Here is a 23,326-nt window from a genome sequence, read left to right as displayed (position 1 = left end):
ATAATAATAATAATAATAATAATGATGATGATGATGATGATGATGATGATGATAAATCCGTTTCAACATTCAACATACTTTTTTACCGGTTAAAAAATGCAATTTTGCAATAATAATGGAGCATGGATGGTGGTATAAATTTCTACAATTTTCTGTATTTCAAAAATAATTGTGTAATTATTGTAAGTCCTTAAAACATCTCAAAAGAAATGGCAGCTTTGTTAATTAAATGAACGAACTGACTAATTAGACTAATTTACTTTACTAATTATTTATTAATTTACTAGAAGATCCTGCCTTCGTTTTTGTAAAACGAGACTGTGTAAAAGATAACAATCATCATTTTTAAGCTGTTTTACACAATAAAAGTTAGTTTGATCAAAAAAGGTGCTGAATTATTATTACGGGCTCGCGCTGGTACTTGCGTGCACGCGCGCTGGCAGTGACGTCATTGAGCAGGATGGCTAGCGCGAGACTGCTGTTGGTGCGCGACTGTTGCAGAATTGCGAAGAAAATCGCAGGTGACAAACTTATAAATATACTCTTTATGGACTTATATGCACTAATATGCAATATTAGTGAAGTTGAGTGAGATTAGGTGAGGTAACCTGCATGAGTGAACTCTGAAGCGGATGAACTTTGACCCAGTTCTGTGAGTTCAGTACAAGGCAGTGGGTCACAGGTGAGTCACTAGAGGTATCGTAATATTATTAGTAATATATACGTTATAAATAATGTATTACTAACTGTGTACAGTTGTACAGTTTTGAAAACATTTAAAAAGTTTTCGAAAATAGTTTCTATGGTAACCATACTTATTGTAACTACTGTACAATCAGAATAAGTTAACATGGGATCTCACTCAAACAGTGAAAGAAACTTTCTGTAATTTTTTTATTACAGTGTGTGTGTGTGTGTGTGGCTAATACCAACTTACCACAGTTTTACCGTAGTAACAATAATATTATGGTATTTTGGAGAAACTATGGTTACAATTACTGTAAGGCCTCCTCTTGTACACAAACTCTTCTGTATCATTGAATGAGTGATGAAAATCATAATCTAATAATGTTCTTTCTAAATTATTATGTATACGTAATATATAAGGATATGCTATATAATTATAATAATAGATATTATTTATTATAACAAATATCATTTATATCATAATATTATAATAATCTAGATTATAATACAGTAACCGTTTTAATCCACATGCATCATGTATATTGATGTGTGTATTTGTTCAGTGTGTTACTGTGTTTATAACTAGGCTATTTGTATTATTTTAATTAAACTCATATATTTATTTATCCATATGCATAACAAGTCCTGTGTCCTCTGATTGGATGCACACAGTTGCTTGTACTGGCATGTGAAGTGTGTTTGGTCATGTGACTGGTGGGGTGGGGTGGGGTGGGGTGGGGGGAACTGAGTTAAAGGTCACTCATATTTCCAATGATGACAGGATTCTGGGCCAGAGGTCATCATGTCACCTGTTGCATATAGTTTTATTAATACACACTTTAATCCCTAAGACTGCAATAGTGTTGTGTGCAACACATTATTCCTCCAATTTGAACATTGGTTATCTGTCTGGGATAATAATAATAAAAATTATTATTAACATGGATTATTTTGGTGGCCTAAAACTAAATAAAGTATTTCTAACAGCATGTTACTCAGAGCAGGAGTTTGAGTTCGTTGTGAAATGTGTAATCATTAGGAATGTCAAAAATATAGATACATAGATTATTGATTGGCACGGTATTTTCTCGTTACGTTTTTCAGACATCGATGTATTAAAAAGTTGCAAAGGTTTTTGTAGTTCTTCAAGAATGAACAAAGTGATGTTGATGAGTTCGCAGGTTAATGTATGAAAATGGTCAACATGATCATATGGGAAGTCGGTTTGTTGTTTCCGAGAGTTCTGATACGCTAGGATCAGCCACATCATGCCGACTCAACGACAAGCACCATCTCCTGTCAGACAGTTTTGCATCGGCTCCAGTGTGTTTACCTTCACCTCAGGCACGACCGGAAGCACGTTGTGTCAGCAGCATGAGAGATCCGAGTTCAGATGCCACATTCATACCAGGAAGTGATTGTGTTTGCAGAATCAATGACAAGCGCAATTCAGAGGTTGCATTTTTCCCTCTAACATTACCTTTTTACTCCACTGAAGGTTAGATTATGTTTTGGGGATACATTTGATGAAAAATGCATTCCTCTTCACTGTATTACAGCCTGTACAGCTGAAAACAGCTCGCTTTTTGCGCCCCTCTGTGGACAATACACTTGTAAAATGGACCACACGTGCCCATACGCCCAACAACAGTTATCGCTTTGGCCACTGGGGGCAGCGTTTCGAATTTCAGTAAGCACAGACCGATTTTAGCTAAAGTAAAGTCAACCTACTGTTTCCGATTTCACTGTGAGTCTGAACTGGTGTAACTGCACAAACTGAACGATTAGAAATTGTGACGTTTATCATGCCATTTTCTGTATATAGCCTTTAATAGGGTTAATTCAAGCTGTCAAACCACAAAAAGACATACTTGTAACTGAAAATACACTGTGTAGACTATATGAAAGATACATATACACAATATGTCATTTGCTAATGATTTGGGCCGAAATTAATGGAAAACTGTGCGAGTTGTGCTCCGTGGTGCTGCAGAATTTTGAGCAGCCTCCGGAGTCGTAGCTGGGTGCTGGCGACAGAAAATAATTGTTTCGAATTTTAGAACATACCATGTCACCTGCCAGATGCGTCCATTGTGCGACTCCTTTAAGTTACCCCGCCGCTCACACTCTTCCAAAGTTGTGTTTAAAAATATGTATGAAGAGACAAAAACTACTGTGCAACGATTAGCCCTGTTTATATCTGAAAAATGCCGATATAGATCGATAATCATCTGAAAATTTTTCTGCATCGATCCCAAGCCTAGTAATTATTTGTGTTCAGTCTAGAAGAAAAACTGAAAGTGCTGAAGTGTTAATATATCACTCAGATCATAAACACAAACCAGCATGACTGCTTTTCAAAAACAACATTTATTAATGTTACATTGTTTAAAAGGAAATGACCACTGTGCTATATGAAGGACTCTGTGACCTCACTTGGTTCAAGTGCAACTGTAGATGTGTGTAATCATGTTTTTTTTTAACTTTGTGGTTATAGGTCATGGACAAAGAAGTCTCTCCATATCATCAGCTGTGCTGGGTAACTATAAAAATCATGGATAGAGACATTTTATATGTTTTCTTTGTAATCACTCTTCCTTCCTCTCCCACGGTCTGTAGCACGCTCTCATGTCAGTTATGAGGTCAAGGACAGTGTTGCTGTGGTGCGAATCAATGATCCAAACTCAAAGGTCTGTTCTATTCACCCCTCATTATGTAATAATGTCTGCGTTTATATAGTGTAGTGTGTGTGTGTGTGTACTCATCTATAGTTTGGAAACAGATTTGTTCCCAAACATTAGCTAAATATGACAAAACCTCCTTTTGGGGACATTTGGTGTCATCGTTATGTGGGAAAACCACTCACTAAAAAAATAAAATAATGTTTTGTGTATGTGGAGGTGAATACTTTGTCCAGGCAGATGCAGGCAGAGATGACGGAGGTAATGAGAGAGATCTGGGGGAATTCAGCGGTGAAGAGTGCCGTTCTTATCTCCAGAAAACCAGGATGCTTCATTGCAGGAGCTGACATCAAGTACTGCACACACACACACACACACACACACACAAACACAAACAAAGAGATTGCTCAGGTTGCGTACAAAGACTCACATTCATCGTCTCTCTCAGCATGATTCAGGCCTGCAAGACAGCCGAGGAAGTGACATGGCTGTCACAGGAAGGACAGAAGATGTTTGAACAGATTGAGAAATCTCCCATCCCCATTGTGGCTGCTATTAACGGCTCCTGTCTTGGGGGCGGTCTGGAGGTAAATACCCGATGATGCGATTTTTAGTTATTCACATTTATTTCTTATTATTTCATCCTTATTTGTTTTGAATTCTGTCATAAGAAACACTTTTGTGTTGCCTTTCAATAGTGATTTAAAAATGATCAAATAGTTATAAATGAAATGCACAAAAATAAGATATATTGTGTATATTATTAAATCACAGCTTTTATGTTTCTTTCACTTGTATAGAATAAAACAGTACCGTTTTATATTACATGGTCAGACTGTATATTACATTAGACCAGGGGTCGCCAACCTGCAGTATGGCCTATGAGAGAGAAATATTTTATTTATATGCAGGTCCCCACCTCCATGATATTCTACCTCTTGATGTAATCGTTCCTCGTAATTACATAGCTTGTTTTGTTTAGTTCTGAGCTGAATGGGAAGCTAAACACTATTAAAGTGTGATGAAGCTTGTGTGCAGTGAAGTGTGCAGTGTCTGACATCGCCGCGCGCTGCACGCAGATCAATTCAGGGAATGCTTCATTTTCAGCAAGACTGTCACGATCTGCTCTGTCTGCCCTTTTGTCCCTGTGTGTTTTTGTTTTGTCTGTGTGTATTCGTTTTGTGTATGAGCACATGGCTGAGTCTGTGTTTGTGTTTGCCATGTGCTCTCCAGACTCCGCCCCCTCATTCCTTCTGGCCTCACCCCTAGTCTAGTCCTCATTATGTTTATTGTCTTCACCTGTTCCTCATGTGCCTTCCCTCTATATATTGTGCCTTCTTCCTTCTTGTGTTTGTCAGATTGCTTTTGTTTGTTGATGAGTCTGTTCTTGTTCCTGTGTATTCCTTCCTAGTCAATCCTTGATGGTTTCTCTGTTCAGTTTTTGTTACTGTTGTTTTTCTCCCTTGTGTGTTTTCTATTCTGTTTTTTTTTTTTTTTTTTTACCTTTTATTTAATAAAGTATTATTTTTTGCATTCCTGCATTTGGGTCCTCGTTCCAGTCCTGCATTTCCATGGCAAAGTCGTGCAAGTAAATGTGTCTGTTATGCGTCATTCACATTGAGCAGAATACAGCTTATATTTTCTTGTTTTATTTGTTCATTTTTTCCTTTTAGAAACACATGATGTAAATAAGAAGATACCGAAATACAACCCAGCATACATGCTCCTTAAACACACGGTGACTCTCAAAACATCATTATTAAGGGAAAAGGGCAAACATAGAAAAAAACACATCCTGGGTCCAAAAGAGTCTGATTCAAAATCTAAATTAACCTGGAAATAAAGAGAAGTTGCTGGATTTTGAAAATTTAGGAAGGAACGTTATGGCATAAAATGAATTAGAAACATTTTGATTCTACACAATTTCTTCAGCAGGTCACTAATCAAACAAGCAAATTTGTGACTAACCGTTTTAACTCCTTTTGTACAAAATGTCAGATTTTATTTGTATTTTTCAGTTTACCTGGCACAGTGATTAACATGGTAAAATAAAAATGGCACTTCATGTCAAAAAGGTTGCCAACCCCTGAATTAGACCAATGTCAGAATTAAACTTTATTAACTTGCAACATTTACCCTCTGGTGTCAATTATCTAGGACAAATTTTACTTAAATGCCACATTTTTAGACAACCTTTTTGTAACCATCAAAAACACTCAACATGTCATCTTTGCATGTGAAGCAATTGAGTTTAATAAATTCATTATAGGGATAGTTCACCCAAAAATGAAATTTCTCTCATCATTTACTCTCCCTCATGCCGTCCCAGATGTGCATTACTTTCTTTCTTCTGCAGAACACAAATTATAATTTTTAGATTAATATCTCAGCTCTGTTGGCCCATACAATGCAAGTGAATGGTAACCAGACCTTTGAAGGTCCAAAAAGCACATAAAGGCAGCATAAAAGTAATCCATCCAACTTCAGTGGTTTAATCCATGTCTTCAGAAGCGATATGATTGGTGTGGGTGAGAAACACATCAATATTTAAGTCCTTTTTTTACTGTAAATCTACACTTTCACATTCAGCCACCTACTGGTTAAGGCTGGTCAAAGGTGGAGAAATTGAAAGTGTAGATTTTCAGTAAAAAGGACTTACATTAATCTTATATTAATCTGTTTCTTATACACGCCTATCATATCGCTTTTGAAGACATGGATTAAACCACTGGAGTCAGATAGATTGCTTTTATGCTGCCTTTATATGATTTTAGACCTTTTGAGGTCTAGTCACCATTCATTTGCATTGTAAGAACCAACCGAGCTGAAATATTCTTCTAAAAAACTTAATTTGTGTTCTGCTGAAGAAACACATCTGGGATGGCATGAGAATGAGTGAACTATGAGAAAATTTTCATTTTTGGGTGAATTATACTTTTAAAATAAGTTCTCAGTCTAAAGAATAGATAGTTAGATTGGCTGTTAGCTATAAACATCAACATTAACTCATTTGTATTACAACCATTTAGCTAAATACGGATAAAATATATCTTAATTTATCAGATGCTACAGATAATACAAAAAATAAATAAATAAACTGAGAATCATTACGGAGGCGTATTTGGTGTAATTTTTGTTACTTTTAGTGACAGTTTTACTTATCTTCTTCTGGATGAGCTGTAATGGTTGTCATTACTGTGTTTTGTCAGTTTGCTCTTGCGTGTCAGTACCGTGTGGCCACTAAGAGTAAGAAGACAATTCTGGGCACCCCAGAGGTGATGCTGGGACTGCTTCCTGGTGCCGGTGGGACTCAGAGGCTGCCTAAACTGGTGAGGAGTTTTCTGAGGCTCCTTAACTCTCAGATAGTCAGGGATTTATTGACGCTCCCTAATTCTGAACTGCAAAAAAGATCATTTTTCTTCGGTATGTTTCATAATGACGTGTTTGTGTGTGTCTTAGGTGGGCCTCCCTACTGCGTTTGATATGATGTTGACCGGCAGGAACATTCGTGCAGATAAAGCCAACAAAATGGGTCTTGTGCATCAACTGGTGGATCCACTGGGTGATTTAATGAAAATAATAATTATTTTTTAATAGTTTAAAGATGTTCCCTTGAGTTTTCTTTCTTATGGTAAATAACAATGTCTGGAGTTTGTTGACATTTTTTAAAGGGGTTCATTTTGAAATGAAATAATTGTACTATGTACTATGCTGACATACTCGAACTTTAAGCGTTTATTGAAACTAACCTGCAAAAACTGCTCATTCAGACATCTTCATGGTTATGGTATAAGTAACTACGAGCTCATTAACAAAAGACTGCCCACATTTAAATATTACCAACCTCTGTTTAAAGTAATATTGTGGGTTCAATACAAGTTAAAGGGATAGTTTACCCAAAAATTACAATTCTCTCATAATTTTCTCACCCTTATGCCATCCCAGATATGTATGACTTTCTTTCATCTGCTGAACTAAAATGAAGATTTTTAGAAGAATTTCTCAGCTCTTTTGGTCCTCACAATTCAAGTGAATGGGTGCCAAAATTTTGAAGTTCCAAAAACGTAAACATAATCCATACAACTCTAGTGGTTAAATCAATGCCTTCAGAAGCGATATCATAGGTGTGGGTGAGAAACAAATAAATATTTTAGTCCTTTTTTACTGTAAATTCTCCTTGCTGCTCAGTCAGTCTCCACTTTAAAGGTGCACTAAGTTCTTGTTCATGTCGTCTTAGACTTACACTGACACCTAGTGGCTTGGATGCAGCATCATTTAAATGCAATAGTTTTCAGTTACTGATGCCAATGTAAAAATTCACAATTCACAGTCAGCCATGATTACTTTAATCAGTGAGTGAAAGTGTCAAATAACAGGACAGTTACGGAGATTAAGCGAGTAGTATTCTGCTGGTCATGTGATTCTAACATGGCAGCCCCCATTTGTGGACCCTCTCCATGTACAATTAAACAGCTTTTATAAGGTTACTGATATGACTGGAGTCTTCATTTTAATGTGAGTGATTTCCTACATATATTGCATAATTACAATTCATGTCTTTAGGAGTTTTTTTTTCTTATCTCTCCCCTTTTCTCCCCAATTTGGAATGCCCAATTCCCAATGTGCACTAAGTCCTCGTGGTGGCGTAGTGACTCGCCTTAATCCGGGTAATGAATCTCAGTTGCCTCTGCGTCTGAGACCGTCAATCCGCGCATCTTATCACGTGGCTTGTTGAGCACGTTACCGCGGAGACGTAGCGTGTGTGGAGGCCCACGCTATTCTCCGCAGCATCCACGCACAACTCACCACACGCCCCACCGAGAGCGAGAACCACATTATAGTGACCACAAGGAGGTTACCCCATGTGACTCTACCCTCTCCAGTAACCGGGCCAATTTGGTTGCTTAGAAGACCGGGCTAGAGTCACTCAGCACGCCCTAGATTCGAACTCGCGACTCCAGGGGAAGTAGTCAACGTCAGTACTCGCTGAGCTACCCAGGTCCCCTCATGTCTTTAGGAGTTTAACTTTTTTAATGAGGAAAAAATTACTTAGTGCACCTTTAACTTTCACTGATTCACATTCTTCATACATATCACCCCCCACTGGGCAGGGAGTACTTAACAAAAAATACTTAAATATTGATCTGTTTCTCACCCATACCTATCCTGTCACTTCTGAAGATATGGATTAAGACACTGGAGTCTTATGGACAACTTTTATGATGCCTTTATATGATTTTTGGAGTGTCAAAATTTTGGCACCCATTCACTCGCATTGTATGGACCTACAGAGCTGAAATATTCTTCTAAAAATCATAATTTGTGTTCTGCAGAAGAAAGAAAGTCCTACACATTTGGGATGGCATGAGGGTAAATGATGAAAGAATTTTCATTTTTGGACGAACTATCCCTTTTAGCTCAATCGACAGCATTTGTGGTATAATGTTGATTACCACAAAAATTAATTTCTACTCCCTCCTTTAAAAAATAAATAAATTGAGGTTACAGTGATGGGAACAATTTTTGGAGGGTTTAAATGCAGAAATGTGAAGTTTATATTTTTATAAAATCACTTGCATTAATTCTTCTGTAAAAACTTGTGTATTATTTGAGCTGTACAGTTGTTTAAATCATCGATTTTACAGTCATTTTAGGGTTATATGGTTTGTTGACATTACATCATCATGGCAATAAAGTTTGTAAAATTGCCTATATCTTTACACAGAAAAGGTTAGTAAGCGATTTTATCACACTAAAATCATGTTTACACACATATTGTTTATGTGGCTATACTTTTGAAACCGTGAGTATTTTAACATTTACAGACTAGCACCATTCACTTCCATTGTAAGTTCCTCACTGTAACCCAAATGTTTGCTTTAAAAAAAGGAGGAGCAAGTAAAATGTAATTTATGTGGTAATCAATTTTATGCCACAAATGCTGTTGATTGAGCTTAACTTGTACTGAACTCAGAATATCTGTTCATTAACATCTGACATGCGAACAGAGGTCTTTTACATACAGAAATGTTATTGGTACAGAGGCTGAACAGCCTGTTGGCTGATGGAAGATGGTCATGATAAACTAAGTTACCAGTGTAATTAATTTTAATTAATTACTTAATTAAAGTAATTTAGTCTTTGCTAAGTAAAGTGTCTTTGTTGCAAGAAATCTTGAATGACATAAATGGACAGAAATGCCACAAAAGTGTAGAATATGGACTCTATAAAGTGTTTGTGATGTTGTGGTACAGGTCCAGGACTGAAGAGTCCAGAGGAGAGAACCATCGAGTATCTGGAGGAAGTGGCTGTCGATTTAGCTAAAGGTCTTGCTGGTAAAAAAGTCGCTGTGGGAAAGAAGAAAGGACTCATGCAGAGTACGACACACTCAAATAAACATGATCAACATCAGTATAAAGATAAGACAGGCCGCTGACCAATCCATTAATGTTATTTATTAAAGACCTTTTATGTTTTTTGTTTTTTTAATCTGTTGTTTCAGAGGTGCAGGATTTTGTGATGGGTCTACCACCGGTGAGGAAACAGATCTACAAAACTGTCCATAACAAAGTGATGAAACAAAGTAAAGGGCTATACCCCGCTCCACTCAAGATTATAGAGGTAAACACACACACTCACACACACACACACACACACACACACACACACACACACACACATTTATCTAGTGATCTAAATGAATACATAAATACATATCAGACTTTTTTATGTAAAGTTAGTTATACTTTATTTAGGAATCAATTTACCTTGAGCACGTCCCCAAAGGGCAATTTTGTCTCCAAACTAAGTAAACCCACATACACTCACATGCTCATGAACTGATTGTGTGTTGCAGTGTGTACAGACAGGTGTTGAAAACGGTAGCGCTGCTGGATATCAAACTGAATCTCAGGTCAGTATTAGAAACACCATGAGCACTGAATTATAATGCCTGCTCCATTAAAGGAATATTCCAGGTTCAATACAATTTAAGTTCGATCGACTGCATTTGTGGTTTAAAGCTGATTACCAAAAACGTAATTTCGATTTGTCCCTCCTTTTCTTTCAAAAATAAATGCAAAAATCTGGGTACCAGTGAGGCACTTACAAAGGAATTGAACGGGGGCCAATTTTTGAATGTTAAAATACTCACTGTTTCAAAAGTAACGCCACAAGACAAAGGATATTCGTGTAAACATGATTTTAGTGTGATAAAATCACTTACTGACCTTCTCTTTGTAAAGTTATATCCAACTTTACAACTTTGTTGCCATGGTTTTGAACGCTTTAAACCCTTAATCCAAAAAAACTATGATTTAAGCAACTTACAGCTCAAATAACACACAAGTTTTAACTGAAGAATTAATGTGTGCTCTTATAAAACTATAAGCATTACATTTCTGTGTTTAAACCCTCCAAAAATTGGCCCCATTCACCTCCATTGTAAGTGCCTCACTGTAACCTCCATTTTTTTTTTTTTTTTTAAGGAGGGACAAATTTTGTGGTAATCAACATTAAGTCACAAATGCTGTCCATTGAGCTTAACTTATATTGAACCTGCAAAATTATTTTAATAGTACTAATACTGATACTTTACAGATGATTTTGCATTCACTGCTGTCAGTGAAATGACAATTATTTGTGTTTTTGGGTCCTTGAAGTCAACATAAAAACAAATTTGACCCTATTTACTTTCTTAATATACATTCCTGGTCTTAGTGTACACTATTCTTTAATGCATATTATTCCAAAGAAAAAAAAAAGGTTTGTCTTAGTAATCTATCCTCTGAAACAACTTTCCTTTTCAGCTGATGTGACTTACAGTAGGCCACATGTGCTATTAGTTTACATACATGTTTACCAATAGCCAAAAAGCTATTTAGTCATTGTTTTGGCCAGTGTCATAGATAGCGCTTGTGACATCTGACCTCTCATCTGTTTTCTAGAACTTTGGTAAACTGGCGATGTCGTCAGAGTCCAGAGCTCTGATTGGTCTGTATCACGGTCAGGTGGCCTGCAAAAAGAACCACTTTGGGCAGCCGGAGAGAGATGTGAAGTGCGTCCAGAGGGCGCAACTGAAGGCATGTTGTCATCAGGTGGTTAGTCTGAGTGATTGTAAAAACTGACAGTGCTTTTACTTTTTAAGGAAGCTGGCTGTCCTGGGGGCGGGGCTTATGGGAGCAGGTATCGTTCAGGTGACGATAGACAAGGGTGTAGCCACCATCCTGAAGGACACGACACAGGAAGGACTTGCCAGAGGCCAACAACAGGTGTACAAAGGGTTAGTAAAGCAAACACTTAAATACACAATCAGACAGAGAGACAGACAGACAGACAGACAGATGGATGAATAGGTGCTTCATTGATTCCTAATGGAAAGTCAATTTCTATTCAGGTAGAGCGTTAAAAAAAATACCGAAATTGTGTTTCTAAAAACTTGCAGTAGAGTCTCAGTCTGACATGAGCTGCAGTTCATAGTTTGCGACAGCAGAGGGCGCTGCACACCAGTGCATTAGGGGGAGAGAGCCTATTAAAGCTGAGAGCCACTAGGTGTCAGTGCTGTACACTTTCTGTTCACAGACACCCATAAAATGAGACTTGTTCTGTTGAAATCCAAAATAAATATAAACATAAAGTCACTAGAAGTTTCTAAAATCTTAACAATTAATAGAAGTTAATTGAAAATTGAAATCATGGCAATTTCTGCAGTAAATAAATATATATTTTTCTAGTTCTAGTTATGCTGTGCTCTAAAATTTTCAATAACAAAAAAACAGGTTTTTAATAATCCATGTCCAGTAATTACAAGCGAGCAGGTAAAGTCATGAAAATAAATTGGTCAAAAGGTATGGAAACTACGGAGCCCCTTAGAGGACAGGACGGGATTTTATTTTTCTTAAATAGGGTGTGTCTCAATCATCCCTAGTTCAGTAGTCAGGGCACTGATCAGGGAGTCGGCCATTTTTAGGGCTGTCTCAATCGCAAAATCATTCCAGTGCACTGAAACGTTCGCTCCCTAAAAAAATCCCACAATGCACCATAAAAAACAGGGACTGTCATTGCTCACTATGTTCCCTTACCGGAAACATCGTCATGTCTTCTGAAGTCTCTCAAGTCGTTGACGAGCAGAGAACAAGTGTAAAACTATGAAGTACAAGCCTGTTGTTTGTAAAGTCTTTCATTCATAATTACCATGAAAGAGAAACAATCTTTTAAATATTTAAGTTGTTAAAAGAAGGTTTAAAATACACTCCTATATATTTTTATTTTATGTCATTTATATGTTATAATAAAACAGTATATTTGAATATCTTCAACAAAAATGAACGATAGTGCCATTTATACAGCAATGGTGCTGATTAATAACAGCTGCGCTTCAGTGCGCAAGCTCATTAATGTGTCACGGGTAATTGAGTCATAAGTGTCCCAATGTTCAGTGGATCAGTACCCTTACTAGTGCCTGAATTCATGTTCACGATATACTGATTCATGACATAGGGCGCTAGGGAGCTAATTGAGACACAGGGATAGTTTTGTGTGCCCTCACAATAAATTTACAATGGTTTTACTACAGTAACCATATTTAAAACTATGGTAATAAAAATCATAATTATGGTGGTCATTATCTGTACTTTAAGCCAAGGGCTCCATAGGAAACCAATTGCATTGCAGTTTTTTATTATACACCGATCAGCCACAACATTAAAACCACCTACCTAATATTGTGTACGTCCCCCTCATGCCGCTAAAACAGCGCCAATCCGCATCTCAGAATAGCATAATACTTCTCACCACAATTGTACAGAGCAGTTATTCAAATTACCGTAGACTTCGTCAGTTCGAACGAGTCTGGCCATTCTCTGTTGATCTCTTTCATCAACAAGGCATTTCCATCTGCAGAACTGCCACTCACTGGATGTTTTTTGTTTTTTGGCACTATTAGGAGTAAATTCTAGAGATTGTTGTGTGTGAAAATCCCAGGAGATCAGCAGTTACAGAAATACTCAAACCAGCCCGTCTGGCACCAACAATCATGCCACACTCCAAATCACTGAAATCACATTTTTTTCCACATTCTGATGGTTGATGTGATAATTAACTGAAGCTCCTGACCCATATCTGCATGATTTTATGCACTGCACTGCTGCCACATGATTGGCTGATTAGATAATCGCATGGATGATTGTTGGTGCCAGATGGGCTGGTTTGAGTATTTCTGGGATTTTCACACACAACAGTCTCTAGAATTTACTCAGAATGGTGCCAAAAACAAAAAACATCCAGTGAGCGGCAGATCTGTGGACGGAAATGCCTTGTTGATGAGAGAGGTCAGCAGAGAATGGCCAGACTGGTTCGAACTGACAAAGTCTACGGTAACTCAGATAACCACTCCGTACAATTGTGTGAATATCATGCCAGAACACTGAGGTTAATAATTGTAGGGTAGGGGGCCTGGGTAGCTCAGCGAGTTTTGAAGCTGACTACCACCCCTAGAGTCACGAGTCTGAATCCAGGGTGTGCTAAGTGACTCCAGCCAGGTCTCCTAAGCAACCAAAGTGGCCCGGATGCAAGGGAGGGTAGAGTCACATGGGTTAACCTCCTCATGGTCGTGATTAGTGGTTCTCGCTCTCAGTGGGGCACGTGGTAAGTTGTGCGTGGATCACGGAGAGTAGCATGAGCCTCCACATGCTGTGAGTCTCCACGGTGTCATGCACAACGAGCCACATGATAAGATGTGCGGATTGACGGTCTCAGAAGCGGAGGCAGCTAAGCCTTGTCCTCTGCCACCTGGATTGAGGTGAGTAACCGTGCTGCCACGAGGACCTACTAAGTAGTGGGAATTGGGCATTCCAAATTGGTGAGAAAAGGGGATAAAATTAGAAGAAAAAAATAATAATTGCAGGGTAAAATTTGAAAGCGATGACTGGGAGACCACATGAAATCTAATTTTTGCTAACACATTTGCTACAACATCAAAAAGAAAAACACCAATATTACGTTTCCACTACTTTACAAAAAAACAAAAAACTAGAGAGCGAAGAATTACGGCATTCAGAAGCGAGAAGATCACTCTCTCAGCAGCTATAGCTGTATTAGAAACCTCATCGCATCTGTGGTAACTCAGTTTTTCAAACTAATTCCAGGGTAATGTAATACAAAGCGTAATGTTGTAAATTTGCACTAAATAGTTAAAAAGTTGAAATATAAAAAAGGTTTGCTAAATTTACGCTGCAAAATAAGGCGAAAAAGCGTCATTACAGTCTGTGTATAGGCCACATACAAACGCTGAGTTCGGAAATGCATACTTCCAAACTACTCACACTATTTCTGCCATAGACAGTAGTAGTATGGGTAGTATGCAATTCCGAACTCAGAAGTCTTTTTAGCAAGTCAGTCCACTGTCGGCCATCTTTGAAACGCTCTCGGAAGTTTATTTCCAGTCATGCCAGTGCAGCTCCTATCTACTTGAATGGAGAAAGACCAAAATCTCCAAAACGGTTGGTCAAGATACCTATCAAAGAACATATTTCAAATCAGCAATAAAATCTGTCAATATTGGTATCATAAATTGTGCTTTACATCAGATTACGCAAAAAAAATAAAAAAAAGCTATTCTCCCAGCTTGTATAGATAAAGCGCATTCTCAAATTGATTAACAGGCAATATCTATATCTAAAAGGTGATTGGCTCTTTTATCTGTAAGGCAGAACTTCCTTTTCTACATCCGTTGGGCGTTCCAATTTCTCCCATTCATTTTTTTTTATTTTCTCATGTTTTCTCCCCAATTTGGAATGCCCAATTCCCAATGCGCTCTTAAATCCTTGTGGTGGCGTAGTGACTCAATCTGGGTGGCGGAGGAAGAATCTCAGTTGCCTCCGCTTCTGAGACCGTCAATCCACGCATCTTATCACGTGGCTTGTTGAGCACGTTACCATGGAGACGTAGCGCGTGTGGAGGCTTCACGCTATTCTCCGCGGCATCCACGCACAACTCACCACGCGCCCCACCGAGAGCGAGAACCACATTATAGCGACCATGAGGGGGATACCCCAACGTGACTCTACCCACCCTAGCAACCGGGCCAATTGGTTGCTTAGGAAGCCTGACTGGAGTCTCCGATTCATTTTAATAGCAGTGACCCGTTTCTGCTAAATAGTCTCTTGTCCATAGAAGCAGATTTTTGTTATAGAAAACAGATTTGTTTTGATAGTTGTGAATATTTTTTTAGACTTGATCAGTTCCTTTTAAAATTTTTAATTCCTTTATAATAAGTAAGGGATAATGTACAGTCAGTCGGTCGTTATCTCAAAATAACCCCCAACGTTGTGATCGCAAAGCAGGAGGGTCTTCTATCACCCTGAAGATTTTTATTTTGTGATACTGACTAACTGACTGTATATTATGGCGCTTATAACATGGCTGCCTGTCAAATAAATGGACATTATTAGACAAATGGAGAAATTATGAGAGAAAACAGAGTTTCTCTAGAAACAGCTGAAATCAACCTCTGGTTTGCGTCTGAGTTCTGTTGGGGTTATTTGCGAAAATGACCGTCATAATGCTCATTATCCTGCTCAGTACAAGACTACTTACCAAATAAAGGAAATAAATGGACATAAAATATGATTTGAGTTGAAATTATTTTATAAGCTTATTTGTAGAGATCGCAGAGTGACACAAGAAGTAGAAAAGACTTGCAATACCCAGATGACCGGTCTGATATCACTTAATCCCTGGATGTGCGGTTGTTTAACAGAAATTTTAGACTGCTAGATGGCACGATTGACCAATCAGAATCAAGTTTTCCAGAGAGTCATGTAATAATAGAATAAATACATATATTTACATTTATCAGAAGGTAATATATCAAATATATCAAAATGTTTGTGTCTCATCATTTTCTTTCTCAGGCTCAATGACAAAACCAAAAAGAAGAGTCTTACGACGTTTGAGAGAGATGCAATTCTGTCCTCGCTGTCAGGACAACTGGACTATCGTGGCTTTGAGACAGTGGACATGGTCATTGAAGCTGTGTTTGAAGACCTGTCAATCAAACATAAAGTGGTGAAGGAGGTGGAAGCCGTAAGTTATGATATGTGTGTGTTTGTATGTTTGCTGAGTGCAACATCCCTCCTGATATGTTGTATTATATGGTATTATGTTAAACTCTTAGCCACATAAGAATCTTGATTTTCTTTTTCTGTTACAGTTGAAAAACAAAATGTTTCAACAGAAATTTGAGATAACATATTGCAAAAATGTACCCACTTCAAGACAATAGTTCACCCCACAATTAACGTTTTGTCATCATTTACTCACACTCATGTCTTTCAAAACCCATTTGTTTCTCGAAACAAGATGTTTTGAAGAATGTTACCTATTTTCATTCACTCAAGATAAGGATGTTTGGTCCGTTCCTTACACAAAGCTATCATATAGCCACTGGAGCTTTTTCCATTTCCATTCTGCACAACGTTTCGTTGTATGGAAAAGAGCAGCATAAATATTGTGCCTCACATCTCCTTTTGTGCTCCACAGAGCGAACAACAACAAAAAATTCACTTCTAGATTAACTATTTCTGTGCAGGTCACACGAGAAAATATTCAAAATAGAACTGTTGAGTATGATCTTTAGATAATGCGTGAAATGTTACCAATGTGCAGGTAATTCCTCCTCACTGTATCTTTGCCACCAACACATCCGCTCTGCCAATCAAAGACATCGCAGCAGCCAGCAAGAGACCTGAGAAGGTGCGTCAGGGGTTTATAATTGTGTTGTTATTCACTGCTAAGTTATTTATGTTAGTATGTCTGCAGTATAAGATTTTATATGTTTTGTAGGTGATTGGGATGCATTATTTCTCTCCGGTGGATAAAATGCAGCTGCTTGAAATCATCACCACAGATAAAACCTCTAAAGACACAACAGCGTCTGCTGTAGCTGTGGGACTCAAACAGGGCAAGGTCATCATAGTGGTCAGGGTAAGAACACGTGTGTGTTCTGCTTTTGTTTGAGGCTGTGCATGTGTTCAGCATAAATGACCGAGTGTGTGTTTGTGTCTCTCTATAGGACGGTCCTGGATTTTACACAACACGCTGTCTGGCACCCATGTTTGCAGAGGCCATCAGAGTGCTGCAGGTAAATTAGCAAAGATTTTATTTTCTGAAATGGTTTTGTATTCTCTCGCATTAGTTTGCATTTCCTCGTAATAAGTTTTTAGTTCCTTGGCAATAGCTTTATCCATTCCTTCCAAAAATCTACCATGGTTTTATTATTTTAACTATGACAGTCATAGTAAAACCATAGTAATAATACAGGAAAAGCAAAACTATAGTTAAGAAAGTCAATCACTCTGCCAAAAACGTGGTTAGTGTTACCATAGCAATTCCATGTTTCATTTGCGATACATGTTCATGTTCTTACCACCAAAAATGGTACTACATTGAAACAAACACCAAATGATTTTGAGGGAACGCAAAACTTATTGTGAGAGAATGTCATAACTTTTTGTGAGGGTACGAAAACTACTGCGAGAGAATGCAAAACGTATTGTGAGGGAACAAACTACTGCGAGGGAATGCAAAACATATTGTGAGGGAACGCAAACTACTGCGAGAGAACGCAAAACTTATTGTGAGGGAACGCAAACTACTGCGAGAGAACGCGAAACATATTGTGAGGGAACGCAAACTACTGCGAGAGAACGCGAAACGTATTGTGAGGGAACGCAAACTACTGCGAGAGAATGCGAAACGTATTGTGAGGGAATGCAAACTACTGCGAGAGAATACGAAACGTATTGTGAGGGAACGCGAAACGTATTGTGAGGGAACGCAAACTACTGCGAGAGAATGCGAAACGTATTGTGAGGGAACGCAAACTACTGCGAGAGAATACGAAACGAATTTTGAGGGAACGCAAACTACTGCGAGAGAATGCGAAACGTATTTTGAGGGAACGCAAACTACTGCGAGAGAATGCGAAACGCATTGTGAGGGAACGCAAACTACTGCGAGAGAATACGAAACGTATTGTGAGGGAACGCAAACTACTGCGAGAGAATACGAAACGTATTGTGAGGGAACGCAAACTACTGCGAGAGAACGGCAAACTTAATTTGAGGGAATGCAAACTACTGCGAGAGAATACGAAACGTATTTTGAGGGAACGCAAACTACTGCGAGAGAATGCGAAACGTATTTTGAGGGAACGCAAACTACTGCGAGAGAATGCGAAATGCATTGTGAGGGAACGCAAACTACTGTGAGAGAATGCGAAACGTATTGTGAGGGAATGCAAACTACTGCGAGAGAATACGAAACGTATTGTGAGGGAACGCGAAACGTATTGTGAGGGAACGCAAACTACTGCGAGAGAATGCGAAACGTATTGTGAGGGAACGCAAACTACTGCGAGAGAATACGAAACGAATTTTGAGGGAACGCAAACTACTGCGAGAGAATGCGAAACGTATTTTGAGGGAACGCAAACTACTGCGAGAGAATGCGAAACGCATTGTGAGGGAACGCAAACTACTGCGAGAGAATACGAAACGTATTGTGAGGGAACGCAAACTACTGCGAGAGAATACGAAACGTATTGTGAGGGAACGCAAACTACTGCGAGAGAACGGCAAACTTAATTTGAGGGAATGCAAACTACTGCGAGAGAATACGAAACGTATTTTGAGGGAACGCAAACTACTGCGAGAGAATGCGAAACGTATTTTGAGGGAACGCAAACTACTGCGAGAGAATACGAAACGTATTTTGAGGGAACGCAAACTACTGCGAGAGAATGCGAGACGCATTGTGAGGGAACGCAAACTACTGCGAGAGAACGGCAAACTTAATTTGAGGGAACGCAAACTACTGCAAGAGAATACGAAACGTATTTTGAGGGAACGCAAACTACTGCGAGAGAATGCGAAACGCATTGTGAGGGAACGCAAACTACTGCGAGAGAACGGCAAACTTAATTTGAGGGAATGCAAAACTTATTGTAAGGGAATGCAACATTTTGTTATAAAAGATTTATTTTATTTCTGAAAATAAATTACCATAAACAGTAGGTAATAAACAAATTTACTGTAGTTTCAGTAATAAATTGTTAAAGAGATTTAAATTCTGTAATCATTTACTCACCTTCATGTTGTTCCAAACACGTATGACTTTCTTTTTTCTGTGGAACACAAAAGGAGATGTTAGGCAGCATGTTCATCTCAATTCACCATGAAGATGAGTAAGTGATCACAGAATTTTCCTTTTTGTAACAATTTTTAATATATGAGCCGAGTTTAATCTTTCTCCCTCATTGCTTTGGCTAAAGGAAGGAGCTGGGCCCAAGAAACTGGATGCCCTGACAACAGGATTCGGGTTTCCTGTCGGTGCGGCGACTCTTGCTGACGAGGTCGGTATTGATGTGGGGGCTCATGTTGCAGAGGATCTTGGGAAGACGTTTGGAACACGATTCGGAGGAGGAAATGTTGAGGTTTTGAAGATGATGGTCCAGAAGGGGTTCAAAGGTATATCTGTAAAATACATCCACAGAAATAACAGCCACATAACTCCATCCGCTTCTTTTTCTAATGGAGGTTTGCATCACGTTAAAGTGGAGCTTATTTTTTATTTTCTATGTAAAGTAGGCTCGTTTGATCAATTATAGATTGTGCCTTATTCACAAAACTCAGTATAATTTGCCTGGTGCAGTTAACATTGCGCTATTACCATGTTTTTGGTGTTACCTGGTGCTAAAACAATGCAAATAGTGCACAACACAAATTGAGCTGTTTGTTAGATTTGGGTTTGATTCATAATGTGACCACAGCCTCATTTCCTGCAGCTCTGTGAAGAGTACGCCATAGTTTTTACAGATTTGTTAATCATTTAACTCATCTTGGTTGTATATTAAGATGCAAGCTGTTGATTTTAGAATGTGTAAGATGTAACAAGTGTTGGCATTCAGCAGTCAGATATCTAGTGTGTGTGTGTGTGTGTTTCGCACATCAGGTCGAAAGTCAGGAAAGGGTGTTTATGTGTACGGAGCCAAATCGAAAGAAAAGAAGGTGAATTCTGAAGCGGAAGAAATTCTCAAGGGTTTCAAACTGACAGCGCCCCCTGCTGTGTAAGCCCTGCTCATGCTAGTTTTACCACTAAATCAATCTTAATTGTATGGAGTAACTTTGATATACCTCAAAAGAAATACCTCATCTGTATCTCTGTCCCTCTTTAGCTCTGGTGACGAGGACGTTCAGTACCGACTCGTGTCTCGATTCGTTAACGAGGCCATACTGTGTCTACAGGAAGGCATTCTGCCCGACCCTGTGCAGGGAGACATTGGAGCAGTGTTTGGACTGGGCTTCCCACCTTGTTTGGGAGGTAAAGCACACATTATACACCTTGTATTTAACAATAAAAATGGCCTGGGGCCAGTGTGAGAGAGAATTGGGCCAGTTGACCGAACTGTCACTTGCTCTATCGGCCCAGTGCTGCGTTGTCACGACATCCTTCATTTGATGATCATGTTTGTTGATTGGTTTTATGCATCATAATCTTCAACTCTGATCTCCGTGATGTAGTGAACCTAGGTGGCATATTTAAATCAGCAAGATTGAAAAATGTAGTGTAATCTTTCTGGCTGACATGGCTAAAAATGTTTAAGTTGTTAGAATAACTTGTGAGAGCATCAGTTAGAATTATTTTGAAAATTCAGGAAATTTTCAGGAATGTTTGGCACTGTATGAAGTTTTCCAGTGAAAGTGTGGATGTTACTACAACTTGGGGCACTTTTAGCGCTGGGGACTTCTCGGGTTAAAAATGTTTTTACACTATCACTAATTTTTTAATTGTCTACTGACAACAGTGTATTTACATGCATCACTGGAGAATTATGTCATTTTTTTTTCTTGAAAGTCATGAAAACTCTGACCTGAGTGTCATTTCCAGCACATCTCAAATTCTGTATCAAGTTAAATAGAATTTTGTGGTGGAAATGACATTTTTAATATTTTTGTCTTGCTAATCTCATAGCTAATATATTATGCATCCTAAATACACATAATTAAATAATATTTTCACACTTTTTGCTCAATTTGGCAAAATTAAAGCTTGATTAAAAATGACACCCAATAAAAATATTCACTAAAGATATTTACTTGATACAGATTTTTCTTAGTTCTCTTCAAACATCACTTGTCTCATATTTCATCTCAAGCATACTCTTTACTGACACTTTTATCGACTTGGTTAACAATTACACTGTCTTTTGAATAATAAATTATGAGTGGTAAAATTGTTTGGTGTGGTGGAAATGAGGCCACAACTGTGGGACAGTCATAATTTTTTTTTTTAATTGATAGAAATAATTTTCACACAATATTTTTATAATGATATCTGTTTATTTCACTCTTTGTTTAGATTATCATAGTTTTACACGTAATAATTTGTATTTTTGTAAAGGATTTTCATAGTTGGGGTTGAAAATCTGGGTCCTGGACAAGCCTGAAACAATAAAATCTGTACATACAAGTCATTTGAAAAGTATCAAAAATAAACAATGAAGGCCTGTAAAAAGTTTCTAATTAAGTTTGAATGAGATCTTAATATAACATAATTAATTTTATTTGTTTTAATTTTTAAATTTTAATTTTTTTAAGTTGTCTTAATAAAAAAAAAAAAAAAAACCCTGTGACATGAAAGGGCCCAAAATTGAAGAAACATGCATTTATGAATTTATAGCTGTCAGAAAAAAAAAGTGTCACTTTTTAAAGAAAATGAAATGTTTAATGACATTTTTTTTCCTGTCATATAAATTGTTTTGGCAAAAAATATCTATTTTTCATATTTGTGGTGGAGCCAGTGAAAAGTTTAAGGGAAAATCTTTATTTTTAAGCTGTGTAGTTACTATGATTTATTTGTTATTGATGTCAGAAGTATCCTTGTTTATATTAAAGTTCATTTATTCTAAATTATATCTAGATTGTTTTCCTCATTTTCAGGCCCGTTCCGGTTTGTGGATTCATTTGGAGCCGACAAACTTGTTCAGAAAATGAAACGTTTTGAGGACGTTTATGGTAACCAGTTCACCCCCTGCCAGCTGCTCCTTGACCATGCCAAGGACTCCAGCAAGAGGTTTCACAAGTGAGAATTCATGATCATAAGCTTTGGTGTCAACCTTAACCCGCCTGTCTGTCAGATGACAGCTACTTATCACAAATACACATCTTGAAAAAAAATTTTTAGTCTACCATAATCACAAAAAGTAGTGCACTACACTTAGTTTTATCATTTGTGGGATAAAAAGCAGAATTTTCATAACTTGAAATTTTGACCTGTACATAATTTATGTGAGCCAAGAAAAAACACTATTTAAATTCTATGTAAGAAAAAAAGTTTCTCCAGCACAACAGACTGTTTAAATTCATTTAAAAATGTTTGACAGCAGTATGTTTATTGACACTATTCAGTTACTAAAAACACATGCAGGTGCTCTAAAAAAAAATCATACTTCTGAATGTTGTAGCTTTGTTAATTTCACGTATCAACCAACGTGCCTCAGATTATCTACAGGTTAAGATGTAGTTAATTTTGTTCATTTTGTATAATACAGTAGTTTGTATGTTTATCAGTGATTCTGACAATAAATTTTACAACCCGAGCGTTGTAAAAAATACCAAATGTTTTAAGTATTTTTAATTTCTCATTCACTTTTCCAAATAAATCACTAAAACTCTCAAAACTCAGTATTTTACAGTGTAGAAAAAGTAGAAGAAGAAAAAGTGCATAATATTCATGTGAAAATCTGAGGAAAGTATTGATATGCAGTCACACACACATTGAGGCTATATGTGCAAAAGACCTTTTTCATATTTCTGGGTTTGGAAATATTATTTTTGTGATCCCATTTCCTCCAACAGCAAAAGAAGAAAAATCCAATCTTACGTTTCCATGACTTTTTT

At 37.7% G+C, this 23,326-nt stretch overlaps 1 protein-coding gene across 2 annotated transcripts; it reads left to right on the top strand.

Annotated features, from left to right (window-relative positions):
* The first annotated feature begins 437 nt into the window (after positions 1-437).
* Positions 438-23,045, top strand: hadhaa (hydroxyacyl-CoA dehydrogenase trifunctional multienzyme complex subunit alpha a). Of its 2 annotated transcripts, none has more exons than XM_051655683.1 (20): positions 438-521; positions 3,185-3,226; positions 3,307-3,377; positions 3,588-3,721; positions 3,817-3,955; positions 6,578-6,697; positions 6,828-6,930; positions 9,623-9,745; positions 9,871-9,989; positions 10,225-10,281; positions 11,315-11,424; positions 11,515-11,649; positions 16,280-16,451; positions 17,034-17,120; positions 17,211-17,351; positions 17,440-17,508; positions 19,699-19,894; positions 20,379-20,493; positions 20,602-20,747; positions 22,367-23,045. In XM_051655683.1, exons 1-20 carry the CDS (start codon positions 461-463, stop codon positions 22,510-22,512), a joined length of 2,286 nt encoding a protein of 761 aa, XP_051511643.1. In that variant the 5' UTR covers positions 438-460; the 3' UTR covers positions 22,513-23,045. The 2 variants fall into 2 exon arrangements, with proteins under 2 accessions (XP_051511643.1, XP_051511644.1); XM_051655684.1 differs by lacking the exon at positions 438-521 and adding an exon at positions 666-682.
* The last annotated feature ends 281 nt before the right edge of the window (positions 23,046-23,326 follow it).

Source organism: Myxocyprinus asiaticus, chromosome 25, assembly GCF_019703515.2.
Source record: "Myxocyprinus asiaticus isolate MX2 ecotype Aquarium Trade chromosome 25, UBuf_Myxa_2, whole genome shotgun sequence".
NCBI lineage: Eukaryota > Metazoa > Chordata > Actinopteri > Cypriniformes > Catostomidae > Myxocyprinus > Myxocyprinus asiaticus.
Note: the sequence above shows the minus strand (reverse complement) of the source record. Positions and strands in the feature narration are given on the sequence as shown.

Bases quoted from the DNA above. Each gene is read 5' to 3' on its own strand.
- hadhaa (XM_051655683.1), top strand. From the start codon at position 461: ATGGCTAGCGCGAGACTGCTGTTGGTGCGCGACTGTTGCAGAATTGCG. The intron at 17,352-17,439 runs GTAAGAACACGT...GTCTCTCTATAG, and splicing joins AGGTCATCATAGTGGTCAGG to GACGGTCCTGGATTTTACAC. The intron at 20,748-22,366 runs GTAAAGCACACA...CCTCATTTTCAG, and splicing joins CTTCCCACCTTGTTTGGGAG to GCCCGTTCCGGTTTGTGGAT.